The sequence below is a fragment of the Stegostoma tigrinum genome, chromosome 25, assembly GCF_030684315.1.
Source record: "Stegostoma tigrinum isolate sSteTig4 chromosome 25, sSteTig4.hap1, whole genome shotgun sequence".
Taxonomy (NCBI): domain Eukaryota; kingdom Metazoa; phylum Chordata; class Chondrichthyes; order Orectolobiformes; family Stegostomatidae; genus Stegostoma; species Stegostoma tigrinum.
Window position 1 is genome coordinate 21,550,088 of NC_081378.1, and position 15,245 is coordinate 21,565,332.

Below are 15,245 nucleotides of genomic sequence, written 5' to 3' on the forward strand. Positions count from 1 at the left end.
CAATCAATCTCAAGGCAGGTGGAGGATGGCATAGGTAAAATCACCATAGCGAAGAGGCCCACTGTCTCATCAGAGAGAAACAACTGATACTGATTTAACATGGGGTTCAGCACGCCTCAGGTAAGGACAGAAGTTGAGAAGGCAAGACCATCATGGTAACCTCAGTACGTACAAGAATTGAACCCATGCTGCCAGCATTACTCTACATCAGAAACCAGGTAACCAGCAAATTGAGCTAACTGACTCCCACAGGTTAGATATAGTGTAATGAAAACCAAACACATGCTGGAACTATTTGATAGCTCAAGCAGCATCTGTGAAGAGAAACAGAGTCAATGTTTCAAATGGAAATGAAGACCAAGTTGACCTTCCCTTTTATCCAATCCCCCTAAAGATACACCTTGGCTTCCACAATTCCCAGCACCCAAGGAACTCCTGCCCTGTTCCATACCCCAGAAACCTACCTGTCCCCAACATCCACCCCCTTAACCACATGCTGTCCCTTAGAAACACCGCTCCCAATGATGTACCACTACCAAGCCTCTCTGCAACTTCCTTGCTCAGGGCCACTGCACCGTTTCCCCCACCAGCATTGGCCTCACCCATTCCCAGCACTGAGCACCAAGTGTACGCAGTCTGGCCTCACCTTTCAATAGTGCTTCATAAATCCACCTACCTTGTAAGTCCAGGTAGTTCTTCTGATGTCTGCAAGCCTGCTCCTGAGATTCCTCCAACTCCTTTTGTAGCTGCTTAATTTGTGACCTCAATACATCCAATTCCAACAAGTCTATCATATTGTCAGTCATTGTTATAGTCCCAGACCTCACACCAAATACTTCAGGAGCACTTACTAATTGGTCATAACACTTGTGGACACATGTCATCACATCATTTAGATCCACACTGGCTGCCATCACACCAGACACTGTGGGGTCAACTGCCTTAGTTTCAGATGGTGTAAGATTTGTTGACTTAACCTTAAATGATTTAGGATCACCTGGCATGGCCTCAGACAGTTCGGACTCCACTGATGTGACCTCAGACATTTTGGAATCCGCTGACATGACCTCAGCAGGTTTAGGATCCATTGACTTGACCTCAGTAGGTATGGGATACATTGACATGACCTCAGCTGATTTAGGATCCATTGACTTGACCACAGCTGGTTTGGGATCCATTGACATGACCTCAGCTGGTTTGGGATCCGTTGGCATGACCACAGATGGTTTGGGATCCATTGGCATCACCACAGATGGTTTGGGATCCATTGATTTGACCTCAGCTATCTTGGGATCCACTGACTTGACCACAGACAGCTTGGGATCCACTGACTTGTCCTCATCTGGTTCACAATCAATTGGTTTGATCACAGATGGTTTGGGATCCATTGACTTGACCTCAGCTGGTTTGGGTTTCTTTGACTTGAACTCAGCAGATTTGGGATTCATTGACTTGAATTTGGTATCCATTGACTTGAATTCAGCAGGTATGAAATCAGCTGACTTAACCTTGGAAGGTTTGGGATCAGCTGGCTTTATCTCTGATCTTCCAGGATCCGCTGATTTTACATCAGATAGTTTAGATTCAATCATGTTGACCTCAGAAAGTATAGGGTCGACTACCTTAGCCTCAGATGGTTTGAGATCAAATGATATGGCCTCAGGAGGTTTTGGATCAAATACCTTAACTTCAGATAGTTTAGAGTCAACTGACTTGTCCATACATGGCTTGGGATCAGCCGACATGACTTCGGAAAAATTGGAATTGGCTGATTTGACCTCATATGTTTTGGGATTAAATGCCTTTTTCTCAGATGGTTTGGGATCCACTGACATGACCGTTGATATTTTGGGATCAGCTGACTTGACTTCAGTTGGTTTGACATCAATTGAGTTGACCTCAGAGGGTTTGGGAACAGTTGATTTGGGTTCAGATGGTTTGAGATCATCAGGTTTGTCCTCAGACAGTGTGGAATCAACCGTTTTGACCTCAGATGGTCTAGAATTAGGTTGCTTTGCCTCATGTTGTTCAGGATCAACAGATTTGTCCACATATGGTTTCAGAACAGTTGACTTGACATCCGGTTGTTTGGGATCAAGTAACTCAATCGCTGATGGTTTGGGATCAGGTCCCTTGACCTCAGATGGTTTTGAATCATCTAACTTGACTTCAGACACCTTGGAAATGATTGGCTGGACATCTGATTGAGTGGACTTGATAGTAGATGGTTTGGGATCGGCTGACATCACCTCGGTTGGTTTTGAATTGGCTAAATTGATCTCAGACACTTTGGGAATGGCGGAGTTGATGTCTGATGGCTTGGAATCAGTTGACATGACCTCAGACAGTATTTGATCAGCACTAGTGACCTCGGAAACATTGGCCTTGGTTGAATTGACCACAATTGGGGTAATTGATGTCATCTCAGTTACTGGAGTATCAGCTGACTTCATACATGACTCTGTGACACTTGTTATGGTGCTTGATGTTGATTCACATGATTTAGTTTCACACGCCAACAAATCACCTAAGGAGACCAGAAAGAGTAGTAAGCAAACTTCCAATATAAAGGGTATTCTCAGAGCACCAATCTCTAATATCACAGCATGCCCACAGCCTGTCTCTCACGAGACAATGTGCTCAGAGCCTCCACTTCACTGGACTGAATGCCTAACCTGACCTTGAACACTGACTAGTCTAATATCCTTGGCTCAACAGTACTGACAGGGCTTGAACCGTAACAAGGTGCCCCTAGAAGATGCAGCAAGACAGGGAAATTGACAGATATCACACATTCCTTCATGCTGTACACAGAGCATTGTTACATATGCACACTCCTTTGTACACAGAGGAGTCCAAGTGTGTTCACTGTCCATACTGGCCTTTACTTGCAGCAGGATATTGTATTGTGCTAGCAGAAATGAGCTCCAGCATGCAGAATGAATCATTTGTGTTTCACAATATATCTGAGAATGCACAACTAAGTCATTCAGCTGCTTAATTTTCAATTTGACACTATCAGAAAATAAACTACTGTCTGATTAACCAGCAATGTTTCACCAGAGAGCAAGATTCTGAATTGCAGAAACTCTGCTTCACTCTTTAGCCTCTCTTTGCTGAACCTATTCTACAAGTATTTGCTGGGGAGAGAATAGAGTGACCTTTACTCAGCATCTAATCCCATGCTGTAGCTGTCCTGGGAGTGCTGATGGGTCAGTTTATTGGGGCTTTTATGGTGCAGTGACAGTGTCCCTACCTCAGGGCCAGGATTCTATGTTCCAACTTGTACCAAGTCCCACTTATGTCAGAGGTGTGTAATAACATCTCTGAGCAGGTTGTTTTAAAAAATATGATTATAGATGGAGTTTTAGTCTGTATCTAATCCCATGCTGTACCTGTCCCAGCAGGGCTTGTTGAGGACAGTGTAGAGTGAGTTATATTCAGCATCTAACACCAAACTTCACCTGCCTCAGGAGTTTTTGATATAGAGGAGAAGAATGAATTTTACACTGGATCAATCCTTGGGATGTACGATATTTGGAGAAGAGAGGTAGGGAGAAACCTAGAAAGTGTATCGGGGCATATCCAGATTCAGGAAGTTCAATTTGGATGTTGAGGATGACATTGTTTCTTGGACTGGACACCATTGCCATATCATAAAGTCTAAGTGCTTCATTATCTACTAGTCTATGTAATAAAATATAACAAAGACTGGGCTGTTGTTGAGACAAATGTCTTGAAGTTTATCAGCAACACTATTTACGCTGTTGTAAGATCCCAGATTTGCATGGTCTGAGTTCTATGCTCACAGATATTACAGCTACTTTACATGACTAACAGAACATATAGTTGACTAACTCAATGATCCCGTAGCACTGTGATAACTGAAGATGAGGTGAGCGTCTTTATATTGGAACATTAGATGTCAAAATCTCACCTAACTGTCTTTGGTCTAGAATCTATGCATTGATACAACAGTGAGGATAGCAGACTATCCAGCTCAGAAGGATGAGAGACTGGGGGATGTGAAGTGGTGAACAGGTGGTCAGTGACAGTGAAGGTTTGTGACAGGTAATGTGGTGGTTTTAACGAATCCTTATAAAGATCTTCCAGTGGTAATGTGATTAAATTCCCAAAAGGGCTATTGAATCTCAGCTCACTTTTCTCTAGCACTTAGTTATTAAGGGCTTATATTTTCTGGATATACTTCCAATCTTCTTTTAAAAGCAAAACATCACAATTGCTGACAATCTGAAATAAAAACAGGAAGTTCTGAAAAAGTGTCATACCAGACTTTAAACATTAACTCTGTTTCTCTCTCCATGGATGCTGCCAGATCTGCTGAGTTTCTCCAGCAATTTCAGCAATTTTATTCCAAGTCTCTTCTGGCATCTCCCAGCTCATAACTGTCAGAGAAGCCATTGATCTCTCCATGAGCTTAAATAGAGTTATACAGATGCAGCACAGAAACAGACCCTTCCATCCAATCGTCCATGCTGACCAGATATCCTAAATAAATCTAGTCCCAATTGCCAGCATTTGGCCCATAACCCTCTACACCCTTCCTATTCATATACTCATCTAGATACCTGTTATAATTGTACTGGCCTCCACTACTTCCTCTGGCAGCTCATTCCATACACACATCACCCTCTGCGTGATAAAGTTGCCCCTTAGGTCCCTTCTAAATCTTTTAGATCTTTCCTCTTTCACCTTAACCTAATGCCCTCTGGTTTTAGACGCCCCATCCTGGGAAAAAGATCTTCGCTGGTCATCCTATCCATGTCCCTTATGATTTTATAAACCTCATCCCTCAGCTTCTGATGCTGTGAACAACCCTTGTTTAAGAGAGACTGCCACTGGTCTTGTGCTATTTTCATGCTCAGTTCCATACATTCTCACTGGGAGCACTCAGAGCATGACTGTCACCGAAACTTCACTTCCCAGATTCCAACCTGCAGCCCAGAAACACAGAGATATTTTCATGATAGTGTGATCTCTCAAAACTTAAAGGCAGAGGACTGAGTCCAGCGTAAACAGTTGTCTGTGTCTGGATCGATGGAAGGGATAGAAATATACAGAATGAATAGGAGAGAGTCCAGACTGAGAGCACACGACACCTGCGGCACTGCTATTTGAGATGAGTGTGTGCGTAAAAGGGGAGAAAGAGAAAATAAATGTGCACCCATGAGAGCACAAACTCACTTGGCAGTGACATGTGAGGCAAGCAAGTGAGATATTGATCCTGCTCCACATCCTTTGGCGATAGCAAGGAATATGAGTATTATTTTTACACTCCTCTCAGTGGGGACACCCCATGACAGGCTCCTGCTCAGCTGTCTGTACTTCTAACATTCACTAGGATGAGTCAGCACCACAGAATGGTATCCATGAGGTTTGATATTAATATCCTGCTTACAATTTTCCTTCAGTTTAGAAAGCTTGGCTGCCACCCCCAATAATGAACTTAATGGGTTCCATGCAGCGCACATGGCAGAAGCTGCGGTCACAAGCACAGCTTTGGTCAAGGCGGAGAGTATGGGCAAGGGTATAAGCAGAGTGTGTGTTCATACATGTGGTGGTTATCATGGCTTGGCATGCAATACACCATAAATCACAGCACCTCAGTCACTGTTATATATCACAGCAACTGCACACAAAGGAAGATCCCACCAACATGTTCAGCTTAGTTCATTTTCCTGATGGTATAGAACTCACTCCATATTGCCCCTTAGACACTGCAGTGCACCCTCTCTACTGACCCTTAGAGAGTGCAGTGCCTCCTTCATACTGCCCCTTGGACAGTGCGAAGCTCCCTCCCTACTGCACCTTAGACAATCCAGTGCACCCTCCACACTGCATTTCAGACAGTCCAATGTACCCTCCGTACTGCACCTTAGACAGTCCAATGTACCCTCTGTACTGCACATTAGACAGTCCAGTGCCCCCTTGATACTGCCCCTCAGACAGTCCAGTGCACCCTTTGTACTGCACATTAGACAATGTGGTGGTCCCTTCATACTGCTCCTCAGACAGTCCAATGCACCCACTGCACTGCCCCTTTGACCTGCAGTGCTTCCTCTATAATGCCCCTTCAACAGTGCAGTGCTCTCTCTGTACTGAACTGGAAGTGTCAGCCGAAACTGGGAGCTTCTGACTCTGATGCAAGACCATTGTCAAAAGGAGAAAGTGACTGGGTTGGAAAGTAAAAACCAGGCAGCATATCACTGAGGGTAGACATAGATGAAGTATATAGATGGAATCTTTCTGTGTCAAACGTTTTCATGATGTGCCACAGTCTAGTGAGCAAACCATTTTCTGAAACTCTCCAACAGTTAAGTATCATGAGTCACAGCTTCCTTTGTCACAAAGACTGCGAGCTGCCTCTGTGGAATCCCTCACTTCTACCAACTCATAAATACAAACCATCTCTAAAGATCCCACACCCCTCGTCCTGAACTCACAGCCTTCTCTAGTTTCTCTCTTAGCTCCCCCCATGACCTTTCTTTGCTCACCTCGCCTATCAGAACTTCCTCCTGCTCCTTTGCCTTACGGCCGCCTGCTTAGGACTGAGATGAGTAGGAATTTCTTCACTCAGACGGTTCGTGAATCTTTGGATCTCCCTGGCCCTGGCACTCAGTCACTGAATAGATTCAAGACTGAGCTTGGTTAGATTTCTACATATTAAAACACCCAGGAATACAGGGGCAGAGTGTGAAATGTTCAGACAGAAGATCAGCTAATAATCTTTTTTCAATGGTGGAGCAGGTTTGAGGGCTGAATGAGCTAATCCCACTCCTATTTCTCATATTCTTATACATTGTCACATCTAGTTTTATCATTTTCCAGTGAACCACCTTGGGGCATTTTATTACTCTAAAGGTGCTAATTAAATAAAATGTACCTTTGCCACAATTCCAGCAAATTGTGACCCTCTGTAGGAATGGGAGTTGGCATAATGAAGATTATGCATTAACCTATTCTCCAGATGCTTTAGGGTAAGGCTGGCATCTGATGATCACCTGTATTTCCCTCATGTAAGGAGTTTGCTTGCCATGTTTGTGGGTAGTTAACAGATTATTGCATCAATAGGGAAGGCAGTAATGCTGTTCCTCCTCAGGGAATGTTTGATAGGAAGTAGTGGGAGATTTCCCATTTATCTACTCCTTGGTGCATTTCCACTGGGAATATTTGTTAGGACAGTAGTAGTTTTACTCTGCATCTAACCTATGATGTTCCTGTCCTGGAAGGAATTGTACCACGGTGTGGTATAAACTGCACCAACTCCTTTCAAAACTGTTCACAATAAGCTTCTACAAACAATTTGTCCCTTCAATCATTTATGCTATGCAGGTTGAGTTGTGACAAAGGTAAAAGCAGATGAGGCAGAGATTATTACCCTTCTCAATCCAATAATCCAGATTCCAAATCCACCCAGCATTCCTGACATTGTGACCACAGGCTTCCAGCTGTCCCATTTCCAGAGAACTGGCCATTGACGCCATCTGCTGTCAGAGGCAGAAATGTCAAGGAACCTGAGAATGGCTCACTAATGAGCAACAATGAAATGCTCATTCATATGTTGTCATGGAGTTCTTTAATGTGACATCCATTTTGATCAGGTTTCAGGATTTGGGCATCACTGGAAAAGCTTGAGAAGGTAGTGGCAACCACCTTTTAGAATTAATGCACTGCATGCAGTGTAGATACACAGTACTATTATTTGGAGTGTTGTAAATGCATCTGAAAAGATTAATACTGAGAACCCCAATAAGCACCGCATATATGATGATTTCATCTGAATTTGTAGGAAAGATAGTTTGGGATTTCAAAGCAGTAAGACCTGACATCTGAGCCTCCTCAAAGTCTCTGTAGAATATCAATCAACCTGTCTAACATCAAACTAGATGCTAACATGTAAGAAACTACATATTATCTACAAGAGACTCGTGGGATGGCTTTCTTCTCCCACACTAAACAAAGTAGGACCTGTAGACTCCGACACTTGAAGAGAATGGGGGCAACAAGCTTCATCCTGAGTAGCAGCTCAGACAGCGTACTGAGGTGGTATCGTCATGGTTTTCCTCTACAGTACCTGATCTTGTAGTTTCCTACACTTTAACAGCATGGTGACAGCAAACTTTATTACAGGCAGGAGGTCATACAGTGTAACAACTGACATTTACTAACCAAATAAGAACTCCAGGGTGTTTTAGCAAATGTGGAAAGGTGGAGATATACTTTCAAGTCAGGATGCTGTGATGGTTAAATGCAGGTTATACACTTTATACTGAGAACGTAGCTGAGAAAAAGATCTCAAGTTGTGTTGTCTAAAAACAAGTCATTCAATCCACATATCTGTGCAATTCTTCACTATAGCAATCACAAACCAATTCCATTGTTTTGCCATCTACTAATAGTTCTGAAATAATTCCAAACTAATCCCACTGTCCAGCTCTTTGCCCATTGTCCTGTCAAAATCCTCAACTAATTCCACCATTCCACTCTGTTCCCATGTTCCTATATCAACCCCAAGCTAGTTTTTGAAAAATTCATTCACAAGACGTGGGCATCTTTGGCTGGGCCTGTGATTATTATCCATCACTAATTACTGTTGAAAAGGTGGTGGTGAGCTTCCTTGAATCACTAAAGACCATGTGCTGTAGGCCACAATGCTCTCGGGGAGGGAATTCCTGGAATTTGACCCAGCAACAAAGGTCTAGGCCCGAAACGTCAGCTTTTGTGCTCCTGAGATGCTGCTGGGCCTGCTGTGTTCATCCAGCTCCACACTTTGTTATGAAGGAACAGGGATATATTTCCAAGTCAGGATGGTAGTGGATCGGAGGGGAATTTGCAGGTAGTGATGTCCCATGCATCTGCTGCCCTTATCCTTCCAGATGGGAGTGATCGTGGGTTTGGAACACTCTGCCTAAGGATCTTTGGCAAATTTCTGAGTGCATCTTGCAGATATTGCATTGCTGCTACTGAGCATCCCTGGTGGGGTAATGGATGCCTGTGGATGTGGTGCCAAACAAATGGGCTGCTTTGTCCTAGATGACGTGAAGTTTTGTGACTGTTGTTAGAGCTGCACCATCCAGGTAAGTGGGGAGTATTCCATCACACACCTGACTTGTGCCTTGTAAATGGTGGACAGGTTTGGGGAGTCAGGAGGTGAGTTACTCACTGCAGTTCTCCTAGCCTCTGACCTACTCTTGTAGCCACAATATTTATATGGAGCGTCAAGTTCAGTTTCTGGTCAATGGAAGGTCCCACAATGTAGGGGAGTCAGTGATGGTAATCCCATTGAATATAAAGGGGAAGTGGCCAGATTGTCTCTTACTGAAGATGGTGGCTGCCTAGCATTTGTGTGGCACAAATATTATTTCCTACTTGTCAGCCCAAACCTGGTTATTGTCCATATGTCATTGCATTTGGACGTGGACTGTGTCAATAACTGAGAAGTCAAGAATGCTGCAGAACATTGTACGTCCTCACTTCTGACTTTATGATGGATGAAAAAGGTCATTGATGATGCAGCTGAAGATGGCTGTGCCTAGGAAACTAGCTTGAGGAACTCCTGCAGAGATGTCTTGAAAACTGACCTCCAACAACCACAATCATCTTCCAATGCGCTAGCAATGACTCCAACAAGGAAAGAGTATGCCCCAATTCTCATTGATTCCAGTTTTGTTAGGACTCCTTGATGCCCCACTCAGTCAAATGCCTGCATTAATGTAAAGGGCTGTAACTCTCACCTCACCGCTGGAATTCTGTCAAAATCATCCCAGTGAAGCAGCCACTCTCTGTGACTTTAATTTCCTTGCTAAAATGGGGGCCTGGAATTTCTCATGGTTTCTAACTGATGGGCTAACTGATACTTTGTCTATCGTACAGTTCATTAGCATCTTCCCGATAGCAGTCTCTTATCAATATCAATCAACATCAAACCATGTGCAATTTGACAGTCAACACGTAACACAAATCCATTACACAAAATCCACGCTGCCCCAAGTGGTGGAATATTTCTTTTCCTTCTCTGTCACAACTTCCAAAGAATCAAAATGCTAGTGGGTATTCTGAATTTATACGTTCACGTCAATGACTCAGGCTTGCTGTGACAGGGTAAAGACTCACCACTTATATCACGGACAATTGCTTGCTGACGCAGGACCTTTACATCTGGGGGACCTTTCTCTGAGAAACAATGAAGTTAAATACTTGTTACTGCAGCTCACACATGAGATAAGAAAAAGTACAATTGTTGAGCAATAGAGAGTCTGTTGGGATGGAAATCAGCATCTTTAGGAAAGTGGGACAAAGGGTCAACATCTTCAGGGGAGGAGGCTGAAAGAGACATGATCTTCATTATTCGGTGAGAGACAGTCAGCACCTTCGCGGGGGGGGGGGGGGTGAGCAGAGTGAGAGTCCACTCCTCCAGGAGTCCTGGAGAATCAATACTTAAGAGAATGAGGAGAGAGTCAGCATCTTCAGTGGATCGAGGTCAAGGAGAGCATTGACAGTTCCAGAAGATGTGGTAAGGTAGGGGGAAGACAGAGTCAACACCATCAAGGGATGGGGAACAGAAGAGTCAGCACCTTGAGGTGACATGGGAAGTAGTGGGAGAATGTCAGCACCTTCAAGCGATGAGAGGACAGTCAATACCTTCAGGCAATGGGGTGGTGGGGGGGGAGAGTCAATACCTTCAGGCATTGGGGGGGAGAGTCAATACCTTCAGGCATTTGGGGGGGAGAAGCGACATCTTCAGGCGGGGTGGGAGAGTCAATACCTTCAGGCATGGGGGGGGAGAGTCAATACCTTCAGGTGATGGGAGTAGAGTTGACACCTCTAAACAATGGAGGGAAAGTAAACACCTTCAGGTGATGGAGGGGAGTTGACACCTTTAGGCAATAGGGGGACGAGAGTTGACATCTTCAGGTGATGGGAGGAGAGTTAGCACCATAAGGCAATGGGAAGGGGGAGAATCAACAACTTCAAGTGTGGGGCTGGTGAAAGAGGAATGGAGTGTATGGCCACAGTAACTTCAGGAAAATTATTTGGGGCTAAGTTACCGCTCATATCTCTAATCATAGCTTGTTTACGCAGAATCTTCGATTCCTGAAGTCTTTTCTCTGCAACAGAAAAATATAATAAACTTTGATTGAGAGAAGACATATCGGTTGTACATTTAAATGAGAGATGTCACATTAGGATTTAAGAAATAGGAATAGTTCATCCAGCCCCTAGAAACCTCTCCCCCACTCAGTACAATCATAGTTGATCTGTTGTGTCAGCCACACACACTATCCACATATCCTCGGATTCGTTTAGCCACCTAGAATCTACTGATCTCAGTCGGGAATATACTCATGAATATTGATTGAGCATGCTCAGTCTCCAGGGACAGAATTCTCAGTCTTTCACTGATATGTACAAAACGCTAGTGCAGCCTCATTTGGAATATTGCGCGCAGTTCTGGTTGCCCCATTACAGGAAGGATGTGGAAACAATGGAAAAGGTGCAGAGGAGATTTACCAGGATGTTGCCTGGTCTGGAGTGCAGACCTTATGAAGAAAGGCTGAAGGACTTGGGTCTGTTCTCATTGGAGAGAAGGAGGCTAACAGGGGATTTAATAGAGACATACAAGATGATCAGAGGATTAGATAGGGTGGGCAGTGAGATTCTTTTTCCGAGGATGATGACTTCAGGTTGTACAAGGGGGCATAGCTACAAATTGAGGGGTGATAGATTTAAGACAGATATCAGAGGCAGGTTCTTTACTCAGAGAGTAGTAAGGACATGGAACGCCCTCCCTGCCAATGTAGTTAACTCAGCCACATTAGGAGCATTTAAACAGTCCTTGGACAAGCATATGGATGATGATGGGATAGTGTAGGGGGAGGGGGTTAGATTAGTTCACAGGTCGGTGCAACATCAAGGGCTGAAGGGCCTGTTCTGCACTGTATTGTTCTATGTTCTATGTTCTATGTAACAGGAAAACTAAGTGGGTAACAGCTCAGCACACCAAGCAGAATCACGGGTTTATCCCTGTGCATGATGACACTATCGTTCAGTAATCACACATCAGACTAGCAGAAATAAATCTTCCAAAAGAAACCAAGCTCACTCTGAACAGGACCAGCACAGTTTATTTATCTGAGAGAGAAAGATAAAAAATTTGAAAAAACAGAGACAGAGTGCTAGAATGCAAGAGAGAGTGAGAGAGACAGAGACAGATAAAAAGAGAGAGCCACAAGACAGCATGATAGTCACAGAGCACAAGAGAGAGAGAGAGACTGAGAGAACAGAAGAAATACAAATACGCACAGATGAACAAAGACATACAGAGTGTCAGAGAAAACAAGAGGCAAAGTAGAGAGAGCATGAAAATGAAAGTGAGAGAGACAAGGTGCACGCACTCAGACAAGGACAGATAATCAAAAAGAAAGATAAAGAGACAGTAAGACACAGAGAGAGAAATGAAGAGAGCTAGAGGTAACATCTTATCCCAGGTTTCTTTTACTCCATTCTCTGCCCCCAGCCTGCTTGCTCTCAGCCCTACTGCTCCCAGGCCCTAGTACCCTCTGTGCTTAGTTCCAGCCACTCTGACTCTCCATGCCTCCAAACCCAGTTCTCTTTCCCTAAGTTCCAAGCCCTGATCCTCCTACCCAAATCCCCCTGACCCCTGACCTATGCCCTCAGTCTCATTTCCCCATCTCCTCCTTCCCAAGTCTCCCTGAATTCAGTTTCCCGACTCATTCACTAGCCTCAATTGTCATAGACCCAATCCTCCACCCCCAATCACCTGTTCCCAGACCCCTGCCCTCACTCTCCTAGTCCCTTAAGTCTTCTGCCCAGGTCCCTCGACCCTGACCTTAGGTCGCACCTTTGCGTAGAGTGGGTCTTCGACGTTTCTTGTTCAGCCCATCCTCCATGTCAGCATCAGGTAAGGCTGTATCTTTGCTATCTGGAGTTTCGTTCTCATCGTTTCTCTCCTCTTCTGTGTTCTCTACTTTCAACAGAGTGAGAAGGTCGTGGTTGCCCTTACTTTGCAGGCCCTCCATCTTCACCTTAGTGATTTTATGTTCAGTCCTGATTTCCAAGTCTGTTCTGAGTGAGTCTCTGGTTTTCAATGTCAGATCAGCACATTCAGCCTGAGTGTCCTGTGGAACAAAACATTCAGTGATGAATTCACCATCATTCTAGTCAATGGTCAAGGCCCATTCGCTCCAGGGCAGTAACCAGAGGACCACAGCTGAACATGCTTGGAAAAGCTCATTGAGTTCTGCAGTGCTATGTGACCCATGTCTCATTAGTGTGAATGTGATATATGTTTACCTGATTGAGAGCATGAGTATGGTATAGGAGATCCCAGTTGACTGGTATAAACGCCATGATTTCCTGGTGGTTCCAGTTTCTGTGGTACTGAAGTAGTGTTCCAATGGGAAAGTACCACTTTCCCATCAGTACACCACACAGGTTTTTCCAAAGATTTTTCCAGTCCAAACCAAATAAATAGTGACAAAATATAGAAACAGCACTGAGCACTGGTGTACACTCACTAATAATCCTGCACCACCCAACTGCCAATCTACTGCTGACCCTGCTCCCTACCACACAAATCCCACACAATCTCATCCCATTCCTAAAGGATATTTATCGCTGCCGATTCCCAAACAAATGTACTCTTTGCGATTGCTTTCTCAGATGCAGAAACTTGGAGGGTCTGTGCACCTCGATCAGCACGTGGATAACTGACTTCCACTTCTGGTGCAGAACCTAGAGGTCTGCATCATGGCAGCAAAAATGTGAGGGAATATACCAGGTAAAGCCTGCATTTATTGCCCATTTCTAATTACCTTTGAGAAGATGGGAGTGATCTGGCTTCTTAAATACAGCCAAGTGACTTACTAGGCCATTACACAGGGCAGTTAATAGGTACATACAGATCTCCTGTCACTGAGTTTGACATCAGGCCCTATAGTTCTCATTCACATGTATGTTTCTCTGACTGAGTTTTGGTCATTGACCCTCGTGAGTATTGAGCTATATTAAATTGTGGTGGGATATGCTGAAAATTGATCTGCTGAGGGAAAATATCCTTACAATGGAAATCTCTGTCATGGATCTCTGATCTGTGACGAAGAGAGATAGCATTTTCCTCAAACTCAGCAGTGAGGAATCCTCTCAACCTGAGAAATGGGAACTGCAGATGCTGGAGAATCTGAGATAACAAAGTGTGGAGCTGAATGAACACAGCAGGCCAAGCAGCCCCTTTAGGTGCACAAAAGCTGACATTTCTGATGAAGGGTCTAGGCCTGAAACGTCAGCTTTTGTGCTCCTAAGATGCTGCCTGGCTTGCTGTTTTCATCCAGCTCCACACTTTGTTATCTCGAATCCTCACAGCCTGACCTGGTTTTGAATGGTTGAAAATCAGACCTACAGTTCCTGCAGCAAATGGGGAAAAGGTGAAGCTTGTACCTGCCAGACATTGTCCGAGAGGAGCTGTGTGTGTGTCAGCAGATACTGCAGTGTCTCCAGCTTCTGTTCCAGGAGCTGTTCACGCTGTAAAGCTTCCTGCAACAGAGAACAAAACCCCTTTACCTACCAATTGCTAAAAGGGATTCTATGCAAACTCAAGCAGCCATGGGCCCATTATAACCCTAGTAACACACCACCCTGGGGTCCATCATAACCCTGGCAACACAAACACTCTCTTTGCAGGGTCTGTTGTAACCTGAACAACATGAACTCATTGTCACAGGGCTCACTGTAACCCTACCAAAACAAACTAATTCTCATTAGCCACCCCCCATACTAACAAGATCAGGACCAAACAAGGACAAGCCAGACAAACTCATTGCCTCTCCCACTGAATCACCAAGGAAACAACAGGAGGAAAATTCTACTGAAACACAGCAATTACTGCAGATAGGGAGAGGTCTCACTGCTTGTGTTACCTCACTTAAGGAAACACAGATGCAGTGGAGTGGTAACATGGCCCCAGTGATTTTTTAAGGTCAATATTTATGCCCACATGACAGTTTACAGTCAACCACATTGCTGTGGGTCGAGAGTCACATGTAGGCCTGACTATGTAAGGTTGGCAGATTTTCATCCTCAAAGGACACTAGTGAACCACATGAGGTTTTTCCCCAAACAATCGTCACCATTTGGTCAGCTCTTCATTCCAGATGTATTCCAGGTGGATCTTGCTGGCTATGAGATCCTTGATTAGGGTTTTTAAG

The 15,245-nt window shown here is 44.3% G+C and overlaps 1 protein-coding gene across 9 annotated transcripts in view; it reads right to left on the reverse strand.

The window, feature by feature from the left end:
• ccdc136b (coiled-coil domain containing 136b) overlaps nt 1–15,245 on the reverse strand; it is a 67,754-nt gene that overhangs the window by 27,804 nt on the left and 24,705 nt on the right. For 7 of the 9 annotated variants that reach the window (XM_048554493.2, XM_048554492.2, XM_048554497.2 and 4 more), the window contains 5 exons: nt 14,479–14,574; nt 12,884–13,160; nt 11,070–11,129; nt 10,135–10,194; nt 677–2,527 (listed from right to left, as the gene is read on the reverse strand). In XM_048554493.2, coding sequence (XP_048410450.1) covers nt 677–2,527; nt 10,135–10,194; nt 11,070–11,129; nt 12,884–13,160; nt 14,479–14,574 — 2,344 coding nt within the window. The remainder of the gene's footprint in view (nt 1–676; nt 2,528–10,134; nt 10,195–11,069; nt 11,130–12,883; nt 13,161–14,478; nt 14,575–15,245) is intronic. The other 2 variants (XM_048554495.2, XM_048554498.2) reach the window with 1 other exon arrangement.